This window comes from Vipera berus, assembly GCF_964194415.1.
Source record: "Vipera berus genome assembly, chromosome: 1".
Taxonomy (NCBI): domain Eukaryota; kingdom Metazoa; phylum Chordata; class Lepidosauria; order Squamata; family Viperidae; genus Vipera; species Vipera berus.
In genome coordinates this window covers 106,958,987-106,982,858 of record NC_138202.1, presented here as the reverse complement: position 1 = coordinate 106,982,858, position 23,872 = coordinate 106,958,987, and the positions used below count along the sequence as shown (strand labels likewise).

Sequence of the window (23,872 nt, the reverse complement as noted above, 5' to 3'; positions counted from 1 at the left end):
TGTTCCAGTTGCATATTCATGTCATTCATGCAATTGCTCACTGTATTTTTAAAAGAGAGATAAGAAGTATGTAGAATCCAGTGTAGATCAGGATACAGGAAAAGAGACAGGAGGAGAGAATGGCATTTGTTGGTATCAAAATAAAGAAGAATATTTGTAGCTCAGGGTTGAAATGGGGGGGGGGTCCTTGGTGCTCTCTGAGCTTGGTTGTTTTCTTGCAGATGTTTCATTACCCAATTCTTTGTTTATTTCATTGGGTAATGAAACGTCTGCAAGAAAACAAACCAGGTTCAGAGACCACCAAGGACCCCTCACTTGTTATGGAAGGAAGCTTCTCTTCCTTTATCAGCAGCAAACATCAGAGCTCTAACCAATATTGGGGTGAGTGGAGCAAAGAGTTAAAGCCAACCAAATTAATATTCTGATCTCAGTAAGGCCTTCCACATTGGTTATATATTTTCAAAAGAACATTTTATTGTTAATTATGTGAATGGCATCTCAAGGTTTGATTCTAGTGTTTTCATTTATACAGAGCAGGATAGAGCGAAATAAAAATTCATCCCATCTGAATGCCAAACTGGCTTCCCAGCAACTCTATTCTCATGCAATCCATTTACTTTAGATATCGTGTCCTCATTTTCCAGTGCAGGAACAATATGCTTTGTGCAACCGAGATAAAAGTTTGGAGCCAAACAATGAATTCTTTTAAAATACTTTCCTGACCGAAAAACAAAAATAAATAACAGCAGCAACCAATTCCATATGTTATGGTCAATCAGAGTCCTATTCAGATTCTGAAGTATATTTAGCTCATTGCAGTAACAGGCTGTTTGTTTGTTATTTGGTCTCAGTAACTGGTGGCTTGTGGCTAACTTTGTCTGGGTTTCAGAGCTAAGCAGTACTGTATTGAGTCTGGTTAGTATGTGAAGGGGGCCTTCCCAGGATTGTAAACTATACTGAGAAGTTAAAAAAAAACATAAACAAATCTCAGAAGATGGCAATGCTAAATCATTTCTGAACTGTGGTCAAGAATACTGTATGGATATATTCATGCAATCACCAAACTGAGGGTGTCTTCACTTGTTTGTTTAGAACAGGTCTGATGGGAGGAGCACTAGAACCATTTAACATAAACAGTGTCTGCCTTCATCTGGGAAAAATATAAAACATTTATTTGGTCTGAATTTCTCCTATGTCAATGGAATGCTTTAAAATGAAGCCTGAGTTATCCAGCCAGAAATCTTCTATTATACTGAAGCAGCGTTTCAAGAACTACAGCCAAACTCAGGCCTGGAAACTATTTGCAAAGCTAGGAACAAATCTGGAATCTGTCTCTCCCCCTCCCCCCACCCTCAGACATAGAAACAGCCAGCAGTGGAGGCCATGGGGAACAGGGAAAAGAGGATCAGGTTCCAAATTCTTCTTTCCAAGATGAGAACCCAGAGGAGAAATCCAAAATATCTCTGTCCGCATTGGTACGCAACAGAGAGGCCTAAGGATTGTGCCCTAAGTAATCTCAGGCCAAATGCTTGGGCCTCCTAACCCTCCAAACTTTGATCATAATAAATTGAGTTAATTTGTAATCTAGCGCTTCATTGTGCAGTTCTAGGGCCAAAGAATTGATCCTTCTTCACATGTCAAACTGTTTGATTACACTACAGGCTTAAATCGGGAGCAAGAAAAAGCAAGATTTGACTAGTAGCTCCATCTAGCATTTGCTCCTTCTGTACTTGAAAATAGACCTGAGTTTCTTAGAATTACACAAAAGCTAATGGTTGGAGGAGACCCATGTTAGTCTATGGTAGGAAAACAGCAGAAGAAGCCTGGTAGCACGTTTTCCAGTTAACACATAGACTTTCATGAATGGCAGTTTGCTTCATCTGATCCATAGAGGAGCTAGATCGATTTTTTTCTTACAAGAGTTGCCTGTTATTATCACTGGTAGGATTATTATAAATATTAAAATCAGGTTCCTTGGTGTCCTCTCCTGCTTCTGGACAAGCAGAAACAATTTGTGGGAGACGATCCCTAAGATGCCTCACAGCCAAACCATAAAGGAATTTATAGGTTAAGTTAAACCAAATATTTTGAATTGGACTTAAGGCCTATTGGCAAAAGGCCACAATTGCAAAATTAGTAGTATTTGCAACCTGGCTTTCACATTTTGTTCCAACAGGCAAAGTCTATGTCATCTTCAAAAATAGTCTACACAGATCACATTGCTGTAGTCTAAAGTAGATGAAGATGAGAGCATTAATCACTGTCACCATGCCCTCTCAGTCCAGAAAGAGCTGCACGTGGTGCATTCAGTAACTCCATCTTTCTGAGATTCAATTTAGAGGTTTTGTCCAATTTAGTCCCTCCCAGCCTCCAAGCAGTAGCAAAAGGCAAAAGCTTCAACAACATTTCTGTCCTGTCTCAGGGTGACAATCTATAACAGTATTATCAGCATATTGATAACTTCCCTCAGATTGACAGGTAGCCTTTCTCAATGGCTTCATATAGACAAAAGAGAGCCAAGCCCCAGCATCCAATATTGAAGCAGATCCTTGATGGCTCTTTCCTTATTACCTTTAATTGGAACAACCCACAAAAGAAGGGAGAGAAGCACCATAAAACAATGCTTCTTACTCCCAAACCTTATAGGTAGTCCAGCAGGATACATTGGTCAATGTTACTGAATGCTGCCAAGAGATCAAATGACCAAGTGGTATAAGAACAAAGAAATTTATCTTATTCATTTCTAATGTACAGCACAAATATAGGATAAATGAAGTCTTTCAAGGTTCCTTTTCTTAGCTCATATTTTGTTAATCCACAAGAATGGCAAGCACATTAAATTCAAATATTCAGAAAGCCATATGAAACATATTTAACTTTTGTGTGCTCTTTTCCAACCCTGCATCCCTTGCTTTTTTGCTGTTATACACAGGTACTCTTCTCATCTTGTTGGAAAGTTCCCCATGTTGATTGTGACAGTAATTAATCTTCCTAAAGGAGTCTTCTAATATAATCATCCCCCTTGTTCTCCATCACTCCTATATAAAACATGTCATACTAGATTCAGATGACCTATAAATTTAATAATATAAATAAATAAAAAAAACAAGTATCTGGTTCATTCTTCATAACTAGAAATCTTCAAGTCTGACAAAACTCATATTATACACATGGGAAACATTCCTAAGTTGGTTTAAAAAAAGTAAGGAAACAGAAACAGTAAATTCTAGAACAATGTTTCTCCTATTTGTCATAAAACATGTCCCTGCCAAAATTAAGACCTTTTATACCTCAGATTTTGAGAGAAAAAGTAAGACTATTCTATTTAAACAATAAGATTTTAAACTGCTTGATTTTGAAAGGATAAACTCAAAGAATAAATACTGAGTGTATTCATCTAAAAGATATAGAAAATTGGTTAAATTCTCAGAAATTCAGAACTATGTATGACACATAAATAAATGTAACTTCTATGCCGGCTTTTACTTCACAAAAAGGAAGTAAATTGTCCCCAAAGACTAGACAATACACTTTAGAAATGTTTCTCAATCAGACATGAATATTTTTTTCCACTCTGAAGAGAACTACCAGCTATAATTAACAAATGACAACATTCTATTAACTCTATAAATGCTCCTACTTTTCAGTGAATGTGTTGGTTCAGCCTTTTCCCAACTGGCCTGTGTAAAACCCCACTATAATTCTGAGTGGAATTTTTTCCCTTAGGTCAGGGGTGTCAAACTCAATTTCATTGAGGGCCGCATCAGCATTGCGATTGCCCTCAGGGGGCTGGGTGGGTGTGGCCTGGGTGGGCGTGGCCTACTGGGTGGGCGTGGCTAGAATGCGTACACCCTACTGGGTGGGCATGGCCAGCTCTACATCGTTCACATCAAGGATGCCTATGGGGGCCTGTGCAGGAGTGGGGCAGATCTGAGGGTCTCTGGCAGGAGGAAGGTCTCTGGGCCAGGGCCAAGGCAGTGGAGGCCATTGCGGGGGCCATTCCCTCACTGTTTCCAGGATGGCTTCGCGGGCCGCGTGAAACCACTTTGCGGGCCGGATCCGGCCCCCGGGCCTTGTGTTTGACATGTCTGCCTTAGGTAGTCATCTGCCAAGTCAAATAAGCAAGTCTTGTTTAGTTGTTCCCTAGGTTTTTGTTTCACTTCATCATGAATTCCTTACTTGCAGCTTCCTGCAACAAGAGACTGACTCTGGATGAGCTCCTTTAGAAAGCTGCAAGGATTTTCTAAATATCCAAGGATTTTTTTTGAGCTCCTCTCCCCCTACAGCCCTGATGTTTTATACTGAAAAGCCATGGGTTATTGGTCACTGACAAAAATATCAAAATGTGGTTTCATTTTTTCATACTATTTCTGTGAAAATAATAATTTACATCGGTCTCACAACTTCGTTCTTGTATGTAGTAGTGTCATCATAAAGCCAACCTGTGTCATAATCTTCAAATATCCCATTCACTGTAAAATTCCTAACTGGAGAGATTCACACATGTAATTAACTTGGGAAGAAAAAAATGTAGAGGAGCCTAACAATGCTCCACTCAGGTAAAGGAATGTACCTGTAATATCTGGAAGGAAGGAAATTTAAAATCTCTAGAATTATTTTTTTCCTTCTAAAAATCTGGTAAGTAAAGAGTATTTCATACCATTCCAAATTATTCAAGCCAGATGTATTGAATCAGTATTCCGCTAGTCTAGCTATTGTCGAGTTTCAGAAGCTCTAGTCTAGCAGAACCACTTAGAACTGATGTGAGCTGAAGCCCAAAAGCCTCTGGAGAGCTACATGATTTTTACCCTTGCCTTAGCCTAGCTTTCTCCAGCCTTTGAATATGTAGCATTGAATTTCCAAAACCATTAGTAAAGATCTTGCTGGCTGACAAATTCTGGGAGTTAAAATCTGCATACCTGGAGAATACCCAGTTTGGGGACAGCTGCACTGGACAAATATTATAGAGACACAGAAATTACAAGGTAATCCAGATCCAAAATTTAAAGGCAAAGGATCCTATTTTTACTTTTTGTTTAAGATTAGACACTTCCAAACCACTGAATTTCCAGATAGTTTGGAGCCAGCCTGGGATCATTTTCACATGTTTTCATTTCAAACTGCAAAAAACAGTCAGGGAACACCATGACCCAATCTGTGTTTTTCCTTCAGAAGGCAACTAGAATAACAACAAAAACAACAGTGCTCTGCACATAGCCTGACCAATTGCACAGCCAGATCCTGGGCTTTGGAAATAGCCCAATTCATTTCCCATTAACTTAGGTGGTGGTCTGCTTTAAATTATGCAAGGTCAGAGGCATGAATTTGGAAGTAATGAGTTTTACCCGCATCAAGAAGTTTACAAAATAATCATATATCCCAGAGTGTCCATTTTTTTCTCCATTTCCTCTGTTCTTTAATAAAGACAATACTTCTGTGTCTATTCTCCATTCCTGGCAAAGATATTTCAGAATTTTTCAAAAGTGGCAAAGTTGTGAAGGCTGGAGCTCACATTTATTTAGGGTTTATACAGTATTTTTCAGCAGCTCCTAGCTTAAAATGGCAGCAACTGCAGCAACAGTGAATTCTAGGCTCACAAAGAAAGGGCTCAGGACAGACTGTATGAGTTCCAGGTTGCTCGCCCAACTTTTTAAAGATTTCAGAAACAGGTAAGTTTAGGCCAGGATTTCTTTTATAAACCACCTCCACTACATACCAAGGGAGTTACAATAAATAGCCCAAGAGTCTGCACAGAAAAGGAAGTTGCTGTTTGCATACTGTAGGAAGGAGGTAAAACACTAAAATCTCCTCTCCAAAGCAAAGCTATTTTGACTTAAAACTTGGCTATCTTTCAAGCCAAGCCCACAAACTAGTCTGAATTCAGCATAAGCCATCACAGGTCCTATGTTTTTGCTGCTTACACAGGAATTTGAAATTAAGCAACTGTTTGCTCAGATTGCTTTTTCAGGATTGAGAAATATCTCAGAAATACTTGGAAAAAAATGACAGAAAGATGCCTTACCCTTGCCTATCTTCACTCTGTTCAGTCATGGTCCAACCACAGGGGCCATTTTGATTTTACAGTACACTTATTGATGTAATATGCCCAGTGGTGGGATTCAGCTATGTGAACAACTAGTTCTGTGTGTGGATGCTGCTTCTGGAACCCCTTTCTGGGCCTGGACAACAAAAAAATAGCTACCGGTTCTGCCAAAGTGGTGCAAACTGGCCCCCTTCAGCATGTTTTGATTTGAGGTCCTATATATACACCTTTAGTTCTACGCGGGTACTGGAAGGGAAATAAAATGAGAAAGAAAAACAAAATAAGATAAAAAGCCCTTCCCTGCCTTTTGCTCCATAGAAAAGGCCCTGGCTCTGAAAATATTTGGTGCATTTCTGAACAAACTTGTTGCTTGAATCTTGGGACTTCTGCTTTCCGACCTGGAAGAGGATGCTTTATGTGTGAAATAACAGACTGGAAGCAATCACAGATTATTTTATTGCATCAGCGATCAATCCTTTTGATTGGTTGATCCCTCTAGGAACCTTTTCGTCATTGATACTGCCATCAGGGCGCCGGGCAGCAGATCGCTTATTAATTAAAAACCTTTAGGTGGATTATTATTATTATTATTATTTTTAAAAAAACAACGTCAAGCAGGTAGCCAGTCCGTTTCCTTCCTTTTGGTTACAGGGTTATAAATTGTGGTTCCATTCCAGTACAAAACCAGCCCTGCGGTTTGATTTCACCCAAAGCCACATCGGGGGACCGCATCCCACGGCTCGGTTTCTTCCCCCTTGCTGAAAGCTTCCCGCCCTCGCCCTCCACCCCCTCGCCTCAGCCCCCAGAGTTGAGACGGCGACCCCCGGAGCCACAGCCTCTAGGAGGCAGTGTGATTTTTTTTTTTCCCCTTCGCCGTTTTTCGAGCCGGTGGGAGGAGCAGGTTGGCTGGGGGCCAGGGACGGAGGGAGGGTGTCTGCAACCCAAGCAAGGGAGGGGAAATAACGGGAAAAGAGAAGGGGCGGCTTGGTTTGTCTTGTGCGCCTGAAAGGGAAAAAAATCTCTCCGACCTCGCAGCGACAAGACGCGCGGCTCCTCCTTTCCAAACCCGAGGCCAAAATCCTCGCCGCAGCAATGGGAGTGGAAGGCTGTACCAAGTGCATCAAATACCTGCTGTTTGTCTTCAATTTTGTCTTCTGGGTGAGTGGCGTCTTCCAGGGCCTTCGCTTGCTCCGTCCCGGGTTGGAGGGAGGGAGGCGGGGGGGGGGGGTTGAATCTCTCCGTGATTAATGTCGTGTGGCTGGTTTCTCCTCGCCTTCTTTTCCCACCAAAACAAAGAAACGGGCTCCCACAGGAGCCCAGCCTGGCGTCTCCTGCTGCCCAGCCGGGCTAGCCTTTTCGCCCGATTTCTCCCCGGCGTGGTGTGGAGGGATGACTGCCTCATCCGGGCAGCAGGGCGCGTTCTCCTGCAAAGCGCTGCTGCATCGACCGAAAGGGATGTCGCATGGAAAGAGACAGCAGAGCTCAGAACCCGGGTTTGCCCGAAAGGAATCAGGGTATGGGGTGGAAGAAGGGAAAATCGAGAGCCGAACGGGCGCTGCTCGCAAAAAAACAAAAACAACAAACCCGGTTTAGAAACCGTCTGTTTCTTACCTCTTTCCCTTTAAAAAAAAAAAAACAGCATACGAGGTAGAGAAGGCTCATTTGGGTTTGATGCCATGTGACGTTTCGTGCCCCGTGTACTTGTAGCGTCTTGAAACTTTTCCTTAGCCAACTTGCAAGTTAATCTTTTTGCTAACTCCCACCTGAATGCAGATGTGTAATAAGAGACTGTTGTAAGAGCTTGGTTGCGTGGAGCAGATTTGGATCTCCAAGGGACTTCTTGTCCCTTGCAGTTCACGCCGACTACACTATAAATCTAGTGGAAAGCAAGAGTTTCCTGTTTGTTAAACAGCTTTTTTTTTAAAATAAAGGTAGCTTGTGTCCCGTAGATTTTTGGGTGGTGGTTTTGGAACCTTAGCTAAGTGGGTATGTCTAAGGGAATATCATTTATTTATTTTTAAAAGTAATATATTGGAGGAAAAATCTAGCATTTTGCTTCTATTCTATTATTTAATGAATTATGGAAATTAAATCTAGCATTTTGCTTCTTTTTATTATTTAATGAATTATGGAAATTAGTGTGTGTGTGTGTATAATCAGCCTGAGAACTGAAGTGATTGGGAAGAAGACCGGTCATGTTTATAACAGAAGAAATATATTCATTTGAATGTTGGTCTAAAATGGATGACTTACAGCATTTTTTGAGACTGCCTTTCATGATCTCATCTTTCCTCCTTGGTTGTTGCACCAACCACACCCCAAGTCTCAGAAGGTCTTGAGTTTCTCCAAGTTCCCCGGGTTTCAAGTAGAAAAGAAATTCAGGCCTTCACAGATTACTTAAAATTCATATTGGTAGGAAATTAAGTTTTCACCTTCAGATTTTGAGGCTTGCTCTTGGATAAAAATAAAAATTTGTAGGAATGTTGTGTGAAAATGTCTATAAATCTAATTGCTTTCAAACACCGGCAATGTTGAGTACTTGTTGAGGAAGAGGGCTAAGATATCTGTATATGCTAAATGCTCATCTGAAACTATTTGTCCCAGTTAAACCATTTCGAAGACAAGCTGTATAGAAAAAATGTTTTACATGCCATCATCTCAGATAAGTTTACTCAGATAAGTAAACAAGATATGTCTGTTTCTTGAATTTTCTCTATAAATACTGTTGAACGTCTGAGAAAATATGTATATAATGCTGATAGGAATTCTTCTAGACATATTTGGAAACTCATATAAAGTCTTGACAATTCGTGTTTGTTTTCTATTATCCTATTCATTCTAGAGTTACCCTGTTTCCAAGCTGCGTCACTTTGTGATGCTCCTTAAATCTGCCCTGTCCTCTTCTTTAAACTATGGAAAGAGAAAGGGATTAAGAAGAGGTGGTTGAATTACAAATGAGTTCATATATTATATTAGCGTCAGTGTGGTTATCACTTTTTGAATAAGTAAAGCATAAGTTTATGTGTTGTGGTTTGTGTTTGTGTCCTTCTACATCAACCAGAGTCACTGTGAGATAGGTAGCCTTATAAAATAAAGGTGTAGTTTATGAATCACAGTGGCTGGTTTTACACAATGCCCTGTTTCCCAAATTAAACACCCAATGTTTTAATTTAGCACAAGATATAAACACTTGAACGCAGTAGATCAACTTTCCCCAATCAGGTTTTTTTTTCCAATTAATGGGATTCATAGAATTTGAAAAGAGCTGGACAACTTGCAGACATCAGATTTGAAGTCTGGCAATTCTTTATAAGCAATTTCTAAGCAGCTAGGTCAATCAAGATTATTTCTTAAAATTTTATCTGTTTTTGTGTGTATAAATACATATATACATACACACACATTCACAGACAGTGGCAATGAGTGCATCATTGGAAGACCTGAAAGACCAAGGAGGGACAGCTCACCATGGAAAATATCTGTGTGGTTTATAAGAGTCGTGAACAACTTGATGACAGAGTATATATATATCATGTTTAATATGCTTGAAAAAACTGAAGTAATCTTGGAATCTCATTCTTAAACAATTTTTTATGATTAGTTACATAAAGACTGGCAAGAATACATCCATGCACTCTTGATATACTTAATCTGTTCCTAGAATCTTAGATCTAAACACAGGAGAGAGTGGAGAAAGGCTCTCAGATTAGTCTTCATGCATGCACCAGCTGCAGTTTATTAATTACCCTTTAGCTTCGCTTGTGGAAGCTAACTATGACAGTGTTTAGAGCATGGGTGTCAAACTCGTGACGTCACGTGACGTGTCACAAAGTATCACAACTTTTTTCCCATTGCTGGCAAAAGGGTGGGTGCGGTTTTGGCATGACACATCCAGCCTGTGGATCAGCAGTTTAACACCCCTGTTTTAGAGCTCTAGACTGTCAAAATTCAATTTGAATTTGATATTCTGGGAATGATAAGGGTCTGGACTTAAAAGGATTCTGATCCGGCACCAGAAAAGAGTTGAAGGATAGGGAAAAAAAGGGATAGCTGCACATGAAGTTATAGTTATTATTATTGTGAGTGATATTGAACAGATGGAGAGAGAATTATGAATAAATATGCATAAGGAAGAAGAAAACTAGGGAATGAATCTCTGAATGTATTAGTTGAATTGACTAAAGCAGAATGGATAAAATTGCTGTAATCTTAAATCATTCCATTCTTCCTGCCGCAATAGGGGAAGGGAACAATAACATCGGCATCTCTCCCCACTTTCTCCTTATCTAGAATCTTTAGGCAGTGTTTGATAGTATGTTGACATAGTATTTATAGTGGTAAAATCTGAAAAGGCTGAAACTTTAAAAGAAGGCTATGTAAGATTTATTGTGCAGCTAATCAGTTCAGATTTTTCTACTGTTGTGTTACCAGGCATTTCTTTTCAACTTCTTGTAATGATTTCTTAAACTTTCATTACTAGTTTGTCCATTCAGTTCCACATTTCCTTGTGACCAATTGCTTAATAAGAGAATTTTTCTATAGTGTAACTACCCTTGCTGTTGTTATTGCCATTTCTCTCGGCCTCCATTAGTCTACTTGTAAATACTTCCAAGTTCATTCAATGTATGAATGTTCATATTAACTTGCACACAGGTTTCAGGAAACATTGCATTCAGAGAAGATCTAATTAAGATATATTTATGGGGATTTCTTTCATTGGGTACAAAAGGGCATAATGTTTCCTGCCTCATTTATAAAAATGATTTAGTTTCTTCAAATTCCTTAGGAAAAATGATAATGTCATTAAAGACCCCTCAAATTCAGCTTGTTGGCCACAGTTCGGAAATGGTTTTCCTTTGCCTTTTTCGGGAATGTATTTTTGTCTTCTCAGACAAGAATGAGGTTTCCTGAAGGTCCCAACAGCATAATCATAGAGTCAAATGGAAAGGAGGAGCTTTTGGTGAAATGTGGAGTATTTCATTCTAAATGTTTCCTAGGAGTAAGAAAAATAAATCTCATTTTTAAGAATAGAAGCAAAGACGTTGGGCTAATTCAGAATATTCCACCTCTTTCCATGGGGGGTGAGTTATTACCCCCCCCCGTAGATAGGGCTCGCAACTTGGGAGTCCTAGATTCGCGGCTTACTTTAGAAGACCATATAGTGGTGACTAGGGGGGCCTTCGCCCAGGTTCGCCTGGTGCGCCAGTTGCGGCCCTATCTAGACCGGGATGCCCTGTGTACGGTCACTCATGTGCTCGTGACCTCTCGTCTGGACTACTGCAACGCTCTCTACATGGGGCTTCCCTTGAAGACCACTCGGAGGCTCCAACTGGTACAGAATGCAGCCGCGAGAGTTGTCTTGGGAGTCTCCCGATACTCCCATGTTACACCTCTGCTCCGCGAGCTGCATTGGCTACCAGTTGTCTTCCAAGTGAGATTCAAGGTTTTGGTAATGGTTTTCAAGGCCCTACATGGCATGGGTCCGGAGTACCTCGGGGATCACCTGCTGCCGGCATCAACTTCCCTCCGCCCTGTGCGTTCCCACAGAGAGGGCCTCCTCAGGGTGCTACCGGTCAGAGAATGTCGTCTGGTGGCCCCCAGGGGGAGGGCCTTCTCTGTGGGCGCCCCGGACTTATGGAATCAGTTGCCGGTTGAGCTCCGGACGGCGCCTGACTTTCGCTCCTTCCAACGTGATCTGAAGACCTATTTATTTGAACAAGCCGGCCTGGCCTGATGGGGGATGTGTTGGGGTTTTTATTGTGGTTTTTTTATACTATTATTTATTGTTTTAGCTCGGGCTTATATTTAATTCTCTTTTAACTTTTGTACTTTGTATTTTATATGTGCCCTGTTCACCGCCCTGAGTCCTTCGGGAGAAGGGCGGTATACAAATATAATAAACTTTAAACTTGATGACTTGGAACTGCGAGATATTTGGCGTGAAAGACATTCGCATGAAAAGGATTATACTTTTTTTTCTGACAGATCAATCTTTTTTCAGGATCGATTTTATTTTGTTGACTAATGACTTTTTTTTTAAGGATTAAGAAGGTGAAGATATGTGCAAGAACTATTTTTGATCATAGCCCAGTTTGGCTAGAGATTTATAAGGAGAATAGAGATAGGCGCTCGTGGCGCGTAAATGAGAATTTGTTTAGAAACCAGAGAAATGTGGAAGAATGTAAACAGCGGATGAAGGGGTTTTTTTTTTTGAAATTTATATGAATAAGGGCACCTCTATGGATATGGTTTGGGATGCTAGCAAGGCCTATTTGAGAGGGGTGTTGATATATATGAACAATAAACATAGATGTGCTGTGGAAGCTAGGAGGGAAGAATTGGAGAATGAAATAAAGGAAAAAGAAAAGGCTTTGATTTTGAAGTTAGAGGTTTTGAAGTCTAAGGAGGCTATTAAACTGTTAAGAGGAATGGATTGAGTATATCCAGAACAAATATGGGACTAAGAAGTTTTATGTAGTATTTGAATAAGTCTTCCTTTCTTTTTTTTTCTGTTTTTTTATATATTCTATATTAATAGTGTTTGTAGTTATCCTATGCGAGCTAGAGAGTGATAGATTTTAGAGTCTATGGTTGTTAGCATATGGTTGTTTATGATTCTTTCTTTGTTTTTTTATACCTTGTACTTAGCTCTGGGAAGTCAGGGGTGGGGAGGGGGGGAGGGGTAAGGAGGGAGGGACAGGGGAGGGGTAGGGGGGACTGTCAAAGATAAAATGTATGATAAAACTTTTCAATAAAAAAAAAATAAACTTTAAACTTTAATCAAATCGTTTGTCACAACATTTCTATGAGTTGTACAAACTTTAAGGTCATTTTACAAGAAACAAAGTATACTGTGACCTGTCATAAAAAGTTGTAGATGGGGGAAAAAAATCTGTTTTGAAAAATGAGGGGGCGGGGAGCTTAAAGGGGAGCTTAAAATTAGCTTTAGTGTGATGAAGCAGCACATGGGAAAAAACAATACAGTAACTGTGATAATTTTTGCATTTCTCCAGAGTAAACAGTTATGAAAATGATCCTATTAATATTAACAAATGTGTCTCCTGTTTCTCATTTCCATTAAGTCTGCATAAATAAAGTCCATAAATGCAAATTCAGAGTGTTTGTGATTGGTATTGGGCACAATGAGTTAGCAAATTCTTATAAACAACCACTTGCCAAAAAGAGAAGCAGGGAAAAATTATATTTCCAGTTGCAAATGGCTTTGCTAATAACATTTCAATCAAGCCCATTCCTTGGTGCTTTTATGCCAGTTGGGATTTACATCTAGATAAACATTTAGCTCTATTTTTTCCTATAACAGAAGTCTTAGCAAGCAGCAGCAGGAACTGTACTGGGTGTGCAATTTGCTAAATTCACAGTTGGAGGAATCACAAAATCAAGAATCTTTATTATTACCAGCAGCTGAAAAGTGAATACTGGGCACAAATGAAATATTGAGGACATAGAAGTTAACCTTTGTTGCAAATCATGTTAGTCATGATTAAGAACTTAATCATGATTATTTGAACATGTCCACAAATACTCTATGGCTTCCAGGCAAACAAAAGTGTAAGGGAGTCAGAAAAATCCTTTAGAAGTGTTTTCCAACCCAATCATCATAAGGCAAATTTATATTTGCAACCATTTTGCACCCTTACAACAATCCAGCATCCCTGTAATCACGTGATCAAAATTCAGACACTAGGCAACTGGTTCGTATTTGTGATGGTTGCAGCATCCTAGGGCCGTGTGATCCCCTTTTGCGATCTTCTGACAAGCAAAGTCAGTGGGGAAGCACTTAACAACCCTGTTACTAAATTAACAACTGCAGTGATTCACTTAATAATGGGCATGAAAGGTCATAAATTGGGGCAAAACTCACTTAACAAATGTTTCACTTAACATAAATTTTGAGCTGAATTGTGATAATAAGTCAAGGATTACCTGTACTGGCACTGAAAGCAACAAAATTTATGAGGCTGAACAACAACAAATTGGCTGCTTTGTGAAGTCAGTGAGAAGCTTGTTTGGAGGCCATGGAAAAAGAAAAAAACACTATGAATGTTGATTGCACAATCATACAAAAAGTCCTATTTTTCAATTTAATCTTGTATTAAGCTCTAGTGTAAATAAGCCAGCAGATTCTTTTTAAAAGGTATTTAAAATAGCTCTGTCCATTTATAAGGCTACAGTCTATTCAATTGATCTTTCCAGTTCTTTCCAAATTGAGCAACCTGCAATTAATTAAGAGTATATATTTGGAGGTAAGGGGAATGAAGGACCAACTCTGTTTAAATGCATGTGAACACTTTTTGAGCAGAATAAGTCAGTTGTCCCATCATGGCAGCTGCTGGTGATCTGAGAACAAAGATAAGATATTACAGAGCATTTGGATGTCCCACCGGTATTATTGCAACTAATTAAATTTTCAGGTGAGTTGAAAACTTTCCCATCAGCAAATCTCATGAAATAAGCATCAACTATAGGTTTGGCCAAAACCTGAGTATGAAATTAAGAGGAGCTGCTTTTATTTTGTTTTATCACACTTATCTAGCCACCTATCTCATTCTTTTACTTAGCTTTGGGTAAGCAAAATGTCTTGATGTGGTCATACATGCTGCCCCTGCTTTCCCTCTATTTCTGGATTGTATTGACAGTAGTTTACTGTGAAGTCCAGACTGGATAAACTATTAGTGCCAGTCTCAAGACAGCTGAAGTGAGTTTGTAAAACTGTGGCTTGTAAATAAATTTGTTTAGCAGCTTATGGGTTTACGTAAGGACTCCTGAATGAAGGAGACAATTGATAAGGATAAGAGGGAGAAGCATGTATAGGCTCATGATATATTCCTAATTCCCAAACCATGGTTGGAGCAACATCTGAATTGAGGTTTCGTCTAACTGTTATGTCACTTCTGCTTTGTTTTTGAGAACTCTGGAACTGTCTCTTAAATCTCATGAACATTGGAGGTACTATAGAAGGAAAGGTATTGAAAGTTCCACTGAAGATTTTTTCATCTCATTCATAATGTACTTCATGATGTAGCATTTATAATATAATAAAGAATTAAAGGCAGGTTATATTCTTTAAAAAAATCTCTATACTGCTAACACTGCCACTATTATGCTTGTTTTCATAGTTGGATTGATGCAACTGTGTTTGTCTTTTGATCTCCATTAAATCAAATGTTACTGAGGGTTACCTCACACTTGTGTTCCTGAAGGCCAGTATAGTTGTACTTTAGACAGTGTTTGAAGAAATATGAGCAGAATTCCTGCAGTTCCAATTCCCTCACTTTTTTTTATAACTATGGATCACATGTGATTATCAGGCTACAGGAAGCATTTCTCAGTTGTGCAGTCTTTTACCAGTAAACAAAATGTTACCTTTCTAAAGTATAACTGACAAACAGTGGTCAAAGTATTTATTGAAGAATCAGACAGATGTGACCTTACTTGATGGTTTGCTCTAAGTGCTCAGCTGCTCTTTAGTAAATATTTACTCAGCTGTGGTTTCCTATTTAGTGTAAATCTGTTTCCCTATTACAATTGTTAACTTGGAGTGAAAAACTAATGCTGTTAATAACTTAAAGCTGTTGTAGCCATTTTTCCCTCTAGGATAAATACACAATTGATCTTATTCTTGTTGGATTGGTTTTGTATTTTATTAGTCTCCTTTGAAACTTGGAATATTAACTTGGATGTTGCTCTAAATGTGGTTGCATTGTCTTTTTCTATTTTCTCCTCCCTACTTTCAGGATAAAAATCCTCTTACAACAGCTTATAAATAATAGAAACAGTTAAAAATGAAAAGTACAATAGATAGAATTTTAAAACAAATGTTGAAGGTTTAGTGACCCAGCAGATTTCTCATTTGTTCTCTGATTTCTTATTCCAAGCAGATAATAGAAGGAAGGACGACTGCATTTTTTCCCGTTTCCAGTGATAGGAAGTTCTTTAAACACTATTAAATCTATATTCAATTATTTGTGAACATCAAGTTGTGCACATTCTAGCACCCCAAGATTTTCTATTATTCATCCTTATTTTGGAAATTGTTCACTTAATAACCTATACGAGGCATAGGGATCTGTTTTTACCAATATATTGAGGAATAGATGCTGCTAAGTTTTTTTTTCTTTTTCATTTTAGATGCATAAGTATCTAAGCCAGGCATATCAAACTCGCAATGTCACATGATGTAGCGCAACATATCGTGACTTTTTCCCCCATTGCCAGCAATGGCATGGGCACAGTTTCGGGGTGACGCATCCGGCCTGCAATTTGACATGCCTGATCTAAGCCCAAGTTTTTATAAATATGATTTTAAGGGAATATGAAGGCAAATCATATTCTTATGTCTGAGCAAATTGTACTTTTGTTCACAAAAAACTTGTGCTGAACAACAAAGGGCATCCCATATCATTTGTACATCATCTGACTCTTTGGGAGGGGCCATTTAGGTTTTTAAAGCCTTTTAAATAGTATCATATCAAGATCGATTCTAGGCCATATAAATGTAGAGAGGAGATTCTATCCAGACAGCAGGTACAGTGACAGAAAAGCCCACTTCCAGATTCCCATAATGTGACATTATTTGGACCTGGACCATGTCAGTTCTCTCCATTCATATAGTCTTCTTCTTTTACCACTTCGGTTGTTGAGGGAAATCATATAGTAACTACTTAAAAAGAGACAAGTCCTCAGATAGCCAGGTTCTATGCCATGAAGAGCTTTATAAGTGGCAACCTGCATCTTTAAGAGCCATGGTGGCACAGTGCTGAAAATGCAGTATTGGATACTGACTCTGCCCACTGCCAGGAGTTCAAGCCTGATTGGCTCAAGGTTCCATCCTTCCTAGGTCAGTAAAATGAGCACCCAGATTGTTGGTGGCAATATGCTGACTGTAAACCGCTTAGAGGGGTCTGTAAAGCACTGTGAAGCGGTATATAAGGCTAAGTGCTATTGCTATGTAAATTTGCCCAGAAGCCAAATGACACGTGTTCTGAAGTGTAACTTGGCCATCCCAATGCAAATTCTGAGTGGTCTTCACTAGATCACATTACAGACATGAAGTAACTAGAGCATAAGTATCTGAAGGACTTCCCAATCCACAGATAAGCACCAGATGGATCTGTGCAAAGGCTGTCTTGGCCATTTTTTAACCAAAAGCTATGAGTCTAGGAAAATTCCTACCGTAGATTGCATCCCAGTCCTGAATAGGATGTGGTACTCCATCCTGGACACAAAAAGGAAAATATCTTGCCTTGGGTGACCCAAATATCCTCTTTGTCTTGTAGGCATGAGCTTGACTCTCACTCCCCATCCAGACCTTTGCAGGCCTTGAGTATCGGACAAGACAAACTGCATCAGTCAAGAAGCTCAGCTGGTAACATTTGATCCAAAACCAATGGATGACCTTACCTAGTGGCCTCATGTAAATGCTAAACAAAACATGCAGGAGTGTCAATCTTTGGGGCACCCTACCTTCCTAAATTAGAGCTTCAGCTCAGTCTCTTCCCCTAACAACATAGACTCAGCCTTCTCAGCAGCACTTGCCTAATCAGAGTTCAGTTCCAAAGGAATCCAAGCAACTTTATCTGTTAGATAACTAAAATATTCCTCACATATCTCTGTCTGTAATTCAAACTAGGGCAGCTGTCCAGGTCAAGAGTGTGCATTTAACACTGCAAACTGGGTTATATAATTACAAGTAGTAACTGTTAATGCATTTCCATTGAATCTTCCACTCCAAAACTTCACACACATATTTTCTGTTTCCTGCTGTGATTGTAAACATGATATAGACCTAAAACAAGAGATTTGAGCCATGTATGTTGGCATTTTTATTTCAGTGAGATTATATACATTCTGATTAGCTATTGGCAAGACATGTAATTAGAATCCTCATTCATGATCTTTGTAGTTGTCAATTTTAAAACAGAAGATAATAATAATAATAATAATAATAATAATAATAATAATAATAATAATAATAATAATAATAAGAAGAAGAAGAAGAAGAAGAAGAAGAAGAAGAAGAAGAAGAAGAAGAAGAAGAAGAAGAAGAAGAAGAAGAAGAAGAAGTTGGAAGGGACCTTGGAGGTCATCTAGTCCAACCCCCTGCTCAGGCAGGAAACCCTATACCATTTCAGACAAATGTCTGTCCAGTCTCTTCTTAAAAACTTCCACTGTTGGAGCATTCACCACTTCTGGAGGCAGGTTGTTCCACTGGTTAATTGTTCTATCTGTCAGGAAGTTTCTCCTTAGTTCTAGGTTGCTTCTCTCCTTGACTAGTTTCCATCCATTGCTTCTTGTCCTGCTTTCAGGTGCTTTGGAGAATAGCTTGACTCCCTCTTCTTTGTGGCAGCCCCTGAGATATTGGAACACTGTTATCATGTCACCCCTCACCCTTCTCTTCATTAAACTGCACATACCCAATTCCAGCAACCATTCCCTATATGTTTTAGCCTCCAGTCCCCCAATCATCTTTGTTGCTGTTCTCTACTCTTTCTAGAGTCTCTGTACTCTTTCTAGAGTCTTGATATCTTTTTTACATTGTGGTGACCAAAACTGGATGCAGTATTCCAGGTGGGGCCTTACCAAGGCATTGTAAAGTGGTATTAGTACTTCACACGATCTTGATTCTATCCCTCTGTTAATGCAGCCTAGCACTGTGTTGTTGGCTTTTTTGGCAGCTGCAGCACACTGCTGGCTCATATTTAAGTGATTGTCCACTAGGACTCCGAGAGCTCTCTCACAGTTAAAAAGGAAGATAAAAGAAGATTAAAAAAGAAGATAATCTATTACTATGTTGTGTTAATTACTTAGCTACAGTATAGTTAGATGGATTATACCAGACATGTCAAACACAAGGCCCGGGGGCCAGATCCGGCCCCCGAAGTGGTTTCATGCGGCCCGCGAAACCATCCTGGAAACAGTGAGGGAACAGCCCCCACTGCCTTGGCCCTGGCCCAAAGACCCTCCTTCTGCCAGAGACCCTCAGATCTGTCCCACTCCTGCCCAGGCCCCCATAGGCACCCTTGATGCGAAGGATGCAGAGCTGGCCACACCCACCCAGTAGGCCATACGCACTCTAGCCACGCCCACCCAGTAGGCCACGCCCTCCTGGCCCCCTGAGGGCAACCGCAATGCTGATGCGGCCCTCAATGAAATTGAGTTTGACACCCCTGGATTATACGTTACTAAATTTTGCAAGTTCTAATCTACTTTATGAGCTTACAGCTTTAAGCTTTGTTTTGCACGCAAGGATTCAGGGAGGTTTTGATGTTATCTTTTGTAGGACAAAAGTTTTGTCATTCAATAAAAAGCTGATTTAGAAGTTAAAACCACCAGTGTGGGATTGAGGGAGCATTGGATAGAGACTCAAGTACTGTGAGGACAGTTTCTTGATCACAGCCTCCTAACTTTTCCAAAGCTGTGAGAGGTGGGGTAGATCCTTCCAGAAATTTTGTGGGCACTGAGAATTCTAGTACTTTTTTTACAAATAATTTTTGTTGATGGTTTTCAACAAAATTAAAAACAGTTCAAAATTTGAATTAAAGAAAAATAAAGTAGTAATAAAGTGAAAAAGATATAGGAAAGGAAAAGAAGATGGATTCTGAAAAAGTGGGTTGAGATCTTCTTGATAGTGGTTATAGATACATTTATATTTTACTCTTGAGAATTCTAGTACTTTGATGTTGAGGGAGTGCCCATGAATGTCTACCCCTGCCACTGAAAAGCATAGCACTATCCTAATTTAAACATTTAAAGAAACAGAAATAAAAGCTTGTGTATCCTCGTTGCTGAGAAAACTATTTTAATCACAGTACAAAGTGTTTCCTTAGAGTTATCGCAAAGAATGATTTCTTTGTTTGTGATAAATACTATAGTATAAGTTGTTTAGTCAGAATTCTATATTTATTAGTACTTGATGATTAATTCTTAAAATGGAAGGGGAGAAGGCAGAAGAATCTAATCATATAATGTCTACGAGTCTGATAAGGCCCACAAGTTACTCTGCATCACAGAGAATGATTGCAATGATGAAGCAAACTTTTTAAACTTGTCCTGGCTGTCTTTATTCATTGGACTATTCTGTGAAACTGATTCCTTTCCATTGTGTGAGAAAATAAAACCAGGAGGTCATAATTTACGAGGATTCTAAACTTGGGGTTCTAATTTGTGGCTCCAAAGTAAGTCTGGAATTTGAAAAGTAGCAACTAACCAAGATTCCAAGATTAGAACACATGTTAAAGACAAGGAGTACTGCTTGCATGAAAGGAGGAGCGAACAGGAAAAGCATGATGCTCTTTCCTAGTAAGCTAGGATGCATATAAAAATAATAACCCATTATGTTTATTTTTATATAAAAATTTGGCTTTAGTAACCCTGGGTGTTTAAACAAGCGACGGCTTAATGCAACATATAGTCAAATTATGGTATCTTGTCAACATGTGTGAAGAATGAATTTTCTTAGAGCTCTGTGCAGATGCATTTTATGATGCCCTGTTTTGGGGCTGCTATGTTTGTTCCATTTGACTGGTCTGTTGGAATAAGCAGAGAGAAATTTGTTTATTGAGCCATGATAATTATAGAATCTATATATAGGGGACTTGGAGGGGGGTTGTTCGTTTCTGTCTGGAACTACTACCCACACAGCCAAATACATCTCAAAACTACAGTTTGAAATCTAGTTTGATTATATTTGGTTATGCTGACAGTGTACTGGCAGGACATATTATGACAGTGTTTGAGAGATACACATTAATGTTTCCTAATTTCCAAACATAACATTCTTCTCTGACAATTGTAGATTTTTATTTCTTTTAAGAATAATTCATGGATTTGCTTATCTTAGATGCTTTATCCAAGAATAATACAGGTCTTCTCTTCAGACAATTTGAGTTAACGCAGCTTGTAACACAGCTTGTTTTCAAGGTTCATTTCAAGTTCAGCTTATAGTAATTCATAACAACCCGAGTGAGAGTTTATACTCCATAATATATTTTGTCACTGAATATTTCATATATGGTTGTAAAACATAAAATGACTAGCTTAGCAGTAAGTCATATGTTGACTTACAGAATATCTGTCAGAGACCTCTGTCCAAGACCTTCCTTAAGAACGCTTGCCTATCAAAGTCACAATATAGGGCTAGATGAATAAAATAGTGTGATCTTAAGACAGCTTGATAAAATCAAATATTAATATTTACTGAGTCAAGTTTGACTCATAGAGACAATGTGGGCATGTCTCAGGTTTTTTTGTGGGAGATGGGCGGCTACATAAGTGATTAATAAATATTTTTGACAGCAATAGAGACATGGTATTTACCAATGTCTACTTTCAGAATACTCTTTCAACTTCCCAACCTAATTTATAGCCCTGAGATTTTTGGTGCCTGTCATCAAAATGATAACCTGTCTGATCTTGCTTAGCTCTTTGAGATTAGCCAGCATTAGCTAGGTGTGGTCACTTGCTGGGCTAATATAAATGTCTTCAAGTTGATCTTGATCCTTGTTGACTTCATAGACAGAAATTAGTTTGGGGTAATAAGACAAAAGTTGTTTGCTGTACAAACTTCAGTACAAATGGTCTAAAATGAATGTGCCAGATTAAGCAGTTGTGATTTCAAGTCACCTACAGTTTGATTACAAATAAGTAACCATATCATTTTTTTAAAAAAAATAGTTTATATTTTATGTACACAAATATGCCTTAATTAATTAGCAAAAATAACAACATGTGTTTCTGGATTTCTGGTGAATGAATTGCTTTCTTCCAAGGGACAAGCTTGCCTCTGTGTATTTGATAAAGTTTTTCCTGTAGAAATCTGTCACAGATATCCCAGGGAAATGTTGGAAGCAGCCAGGTCAATTTGCAGTTTTGGCCATGAGCCTAACTGCTTTAATGTGCAAGGTCAAATTATTTCAATAGAATGATTTCCACGGAATGTGTGCTTATCACTATTGCTTCTCCTGCTTTGTTTTGCTGCTTTAATGATGATTTCTGGTTTGTATTAAGGGAATTTTTTTTTTAGTCCAGGGAGTCACCCATCTGAAGGGATTAAAATTCACATCTATTTTTGGATCGTATTGCATGCTGTTCTTTGCCAGTATTGGAGGTAGCAACTGATCTGTTCATAGATAAATATTCCGTTCTCCTCAGCGGCACCAGTAACGGGAACTGTTACTTCCCTCCTACCCGATATGCACTTTCTTTACTCTGTAAATAACAGTATCCACACATTCATTATGTACTCAGCATAGTTTCTTACATTCATATTATAACTTATTTCTTTGAAGGCCCCATAAGGTTTAATGAGATTTATATTCATGATGCTATTATTTTCTGTATGTTATTATGATTAATCTACAATTAGACTCACAGTCATTGAATAATTGATGAAGATGATGATTCCATATATAACAACTCCTGAAAAGAGTTTTATTTAATGGGAGTAAAGAGTCCAGATCATGGGAGGTAATTACCTATTGCCTGGTCAGATTTCACTTGGAATACCATATCCAGTTCTCTACAACAAAATTCAAAAATGATAGTAACAAATTGGAGCAAATTCATTGCTAATGAAGGATCTGAAAACCAAGCCCTATGAGGAATAAGAAAAATATCTGAGTATGTTAACTTACAGAAGAGACAAATGAAGGGTGATAATGATGGCTTGTCACACAAAAGAAAATGTGGATTTACTGCCTTGGAGGACCAAAACCTGTGGGTTGATACTACCAGAAAGAAGTATCTGGCTAGAACACGGGTGTCAAACTCACCACGTCGCGTGACGTGTCACAACATATGGTGACTTTTTTCGCATTGCTGGAGCTGGGGTGGGCATGGCCTCCGCCTGATGCAACTGGCCCGCAGGCTGGCAGTTTGACACCCCTGGGCTAGAAGGAACTTGCTGACTGTATTAGCTGAGCCTGTGTAACAGGTTGCCAAATGAAGTGGTGAGTTTTGCTTTACGGGAGTTTTTCAAACAGAGCTGAGTGATCATCTATCAGAAATGCTGTAGGGATCCAAAGTGCCATTCTTTTCTTTTAGTTTCTTCATTTGCTAAGTTATAAACAACCCATATTATCTATTATTGTCTTTTCTCCTCCATTTAATGCTCATATCTATTCCTTTCTTCTCCCCCAAAAGTAGGTAAAAAATGAGCTACATTTCTTCTTTTGCTAAAATGAAACATGGAGGAGGCATCTGGAGGTACCAAGTAGAGCATCACAATGCTGTATTTTTAGCAGCACTGATATCTTGTAGTAGATGGGATCAGCCTTTGTGAGACCCTTGTTCTGTGTCTAGAATGTGGAAAGAACAAACCTTATTTTGTGTTTGAAAAATCTTTCCCTTATTTGCGTTTCTGAAGGCCAGATTATACTTGTGTACGGAAACACTTTCCTGTGGGAAAACCCTTAATTAGAATTAGAATTTTGATAGCATCTTGGTATAGTAGTTATAAACTGCTGAGCTTAACATTGCCTTGTACAACCCAGTGTGCTCCTGAAATGCTGGTCTAAAACGTACAGAATTTTCAACCCAGCATGAGTGAGGAACATCTGGTGGGCAAATAACATAATTTTTATGGATCAGTTAACGTGTGATCCAGTGTTACTTTCTAATAGACAAATATAAAACATTGAATGTAGTAGCTTACATTCCAGTAACAAGAATGTAATATCTCATGTCCAAAGCCAGTCCAATGTAAATTGAAATTATAGATGTGACATTCACCAGGCACAACAATATCTACTGTGGCTAGGTTTTGCTTGTTACTGCAAGAAGTAGTATTTTGTGTTATTGCAAGGAAAGTTT

General features: G+C 38.9%; 2 protein-coding genes across 3 annotated transcripts in view; both read left to right on the top strand.

Annotated features, from left to right (window-relative positions):
• TSPAN32 (tetraspanin 32) overlaps nt 1-4,210 on the top strand; it is a 46,889-nt gene extending 42,679 nt beyond the window's left edge. Inside the window, exon 9 of one of the 2 annotated variants that reach the window (XM_081313867.1) lies at nt 4,186-4,210. The gene's annotated coding sequence lies outside the window, so the exon portion shown is untranslated. Of the gene's footprint in view, nt 1-2,932; nt 3,015-4,185 lie in introns of those variants that run through there. The other variant, XM_081313868.1, reaches the window with a different exon arrangement.
• A 2,794-nt stretch (nt 4,211-7,004) lies between these two features.
• Nucleotides 7,005-23,872, top strand: part of CD81 (CD81 molecule) — an 81,275-nt gene continuing 64,407 nt past the window's right edge. The window contains exon 1 of the mRNA XM_081313604.1: nt 7,005-7,201. Within this exon, the coding sequence (XP_081169730.1) occupies nt 7,136-7,201 (66 nt within the window). The 5' untranslated portion in view covers nt 7,005-7,135. The remainder of the gene's footprint in view (nt 7,202-23,872) is intronic.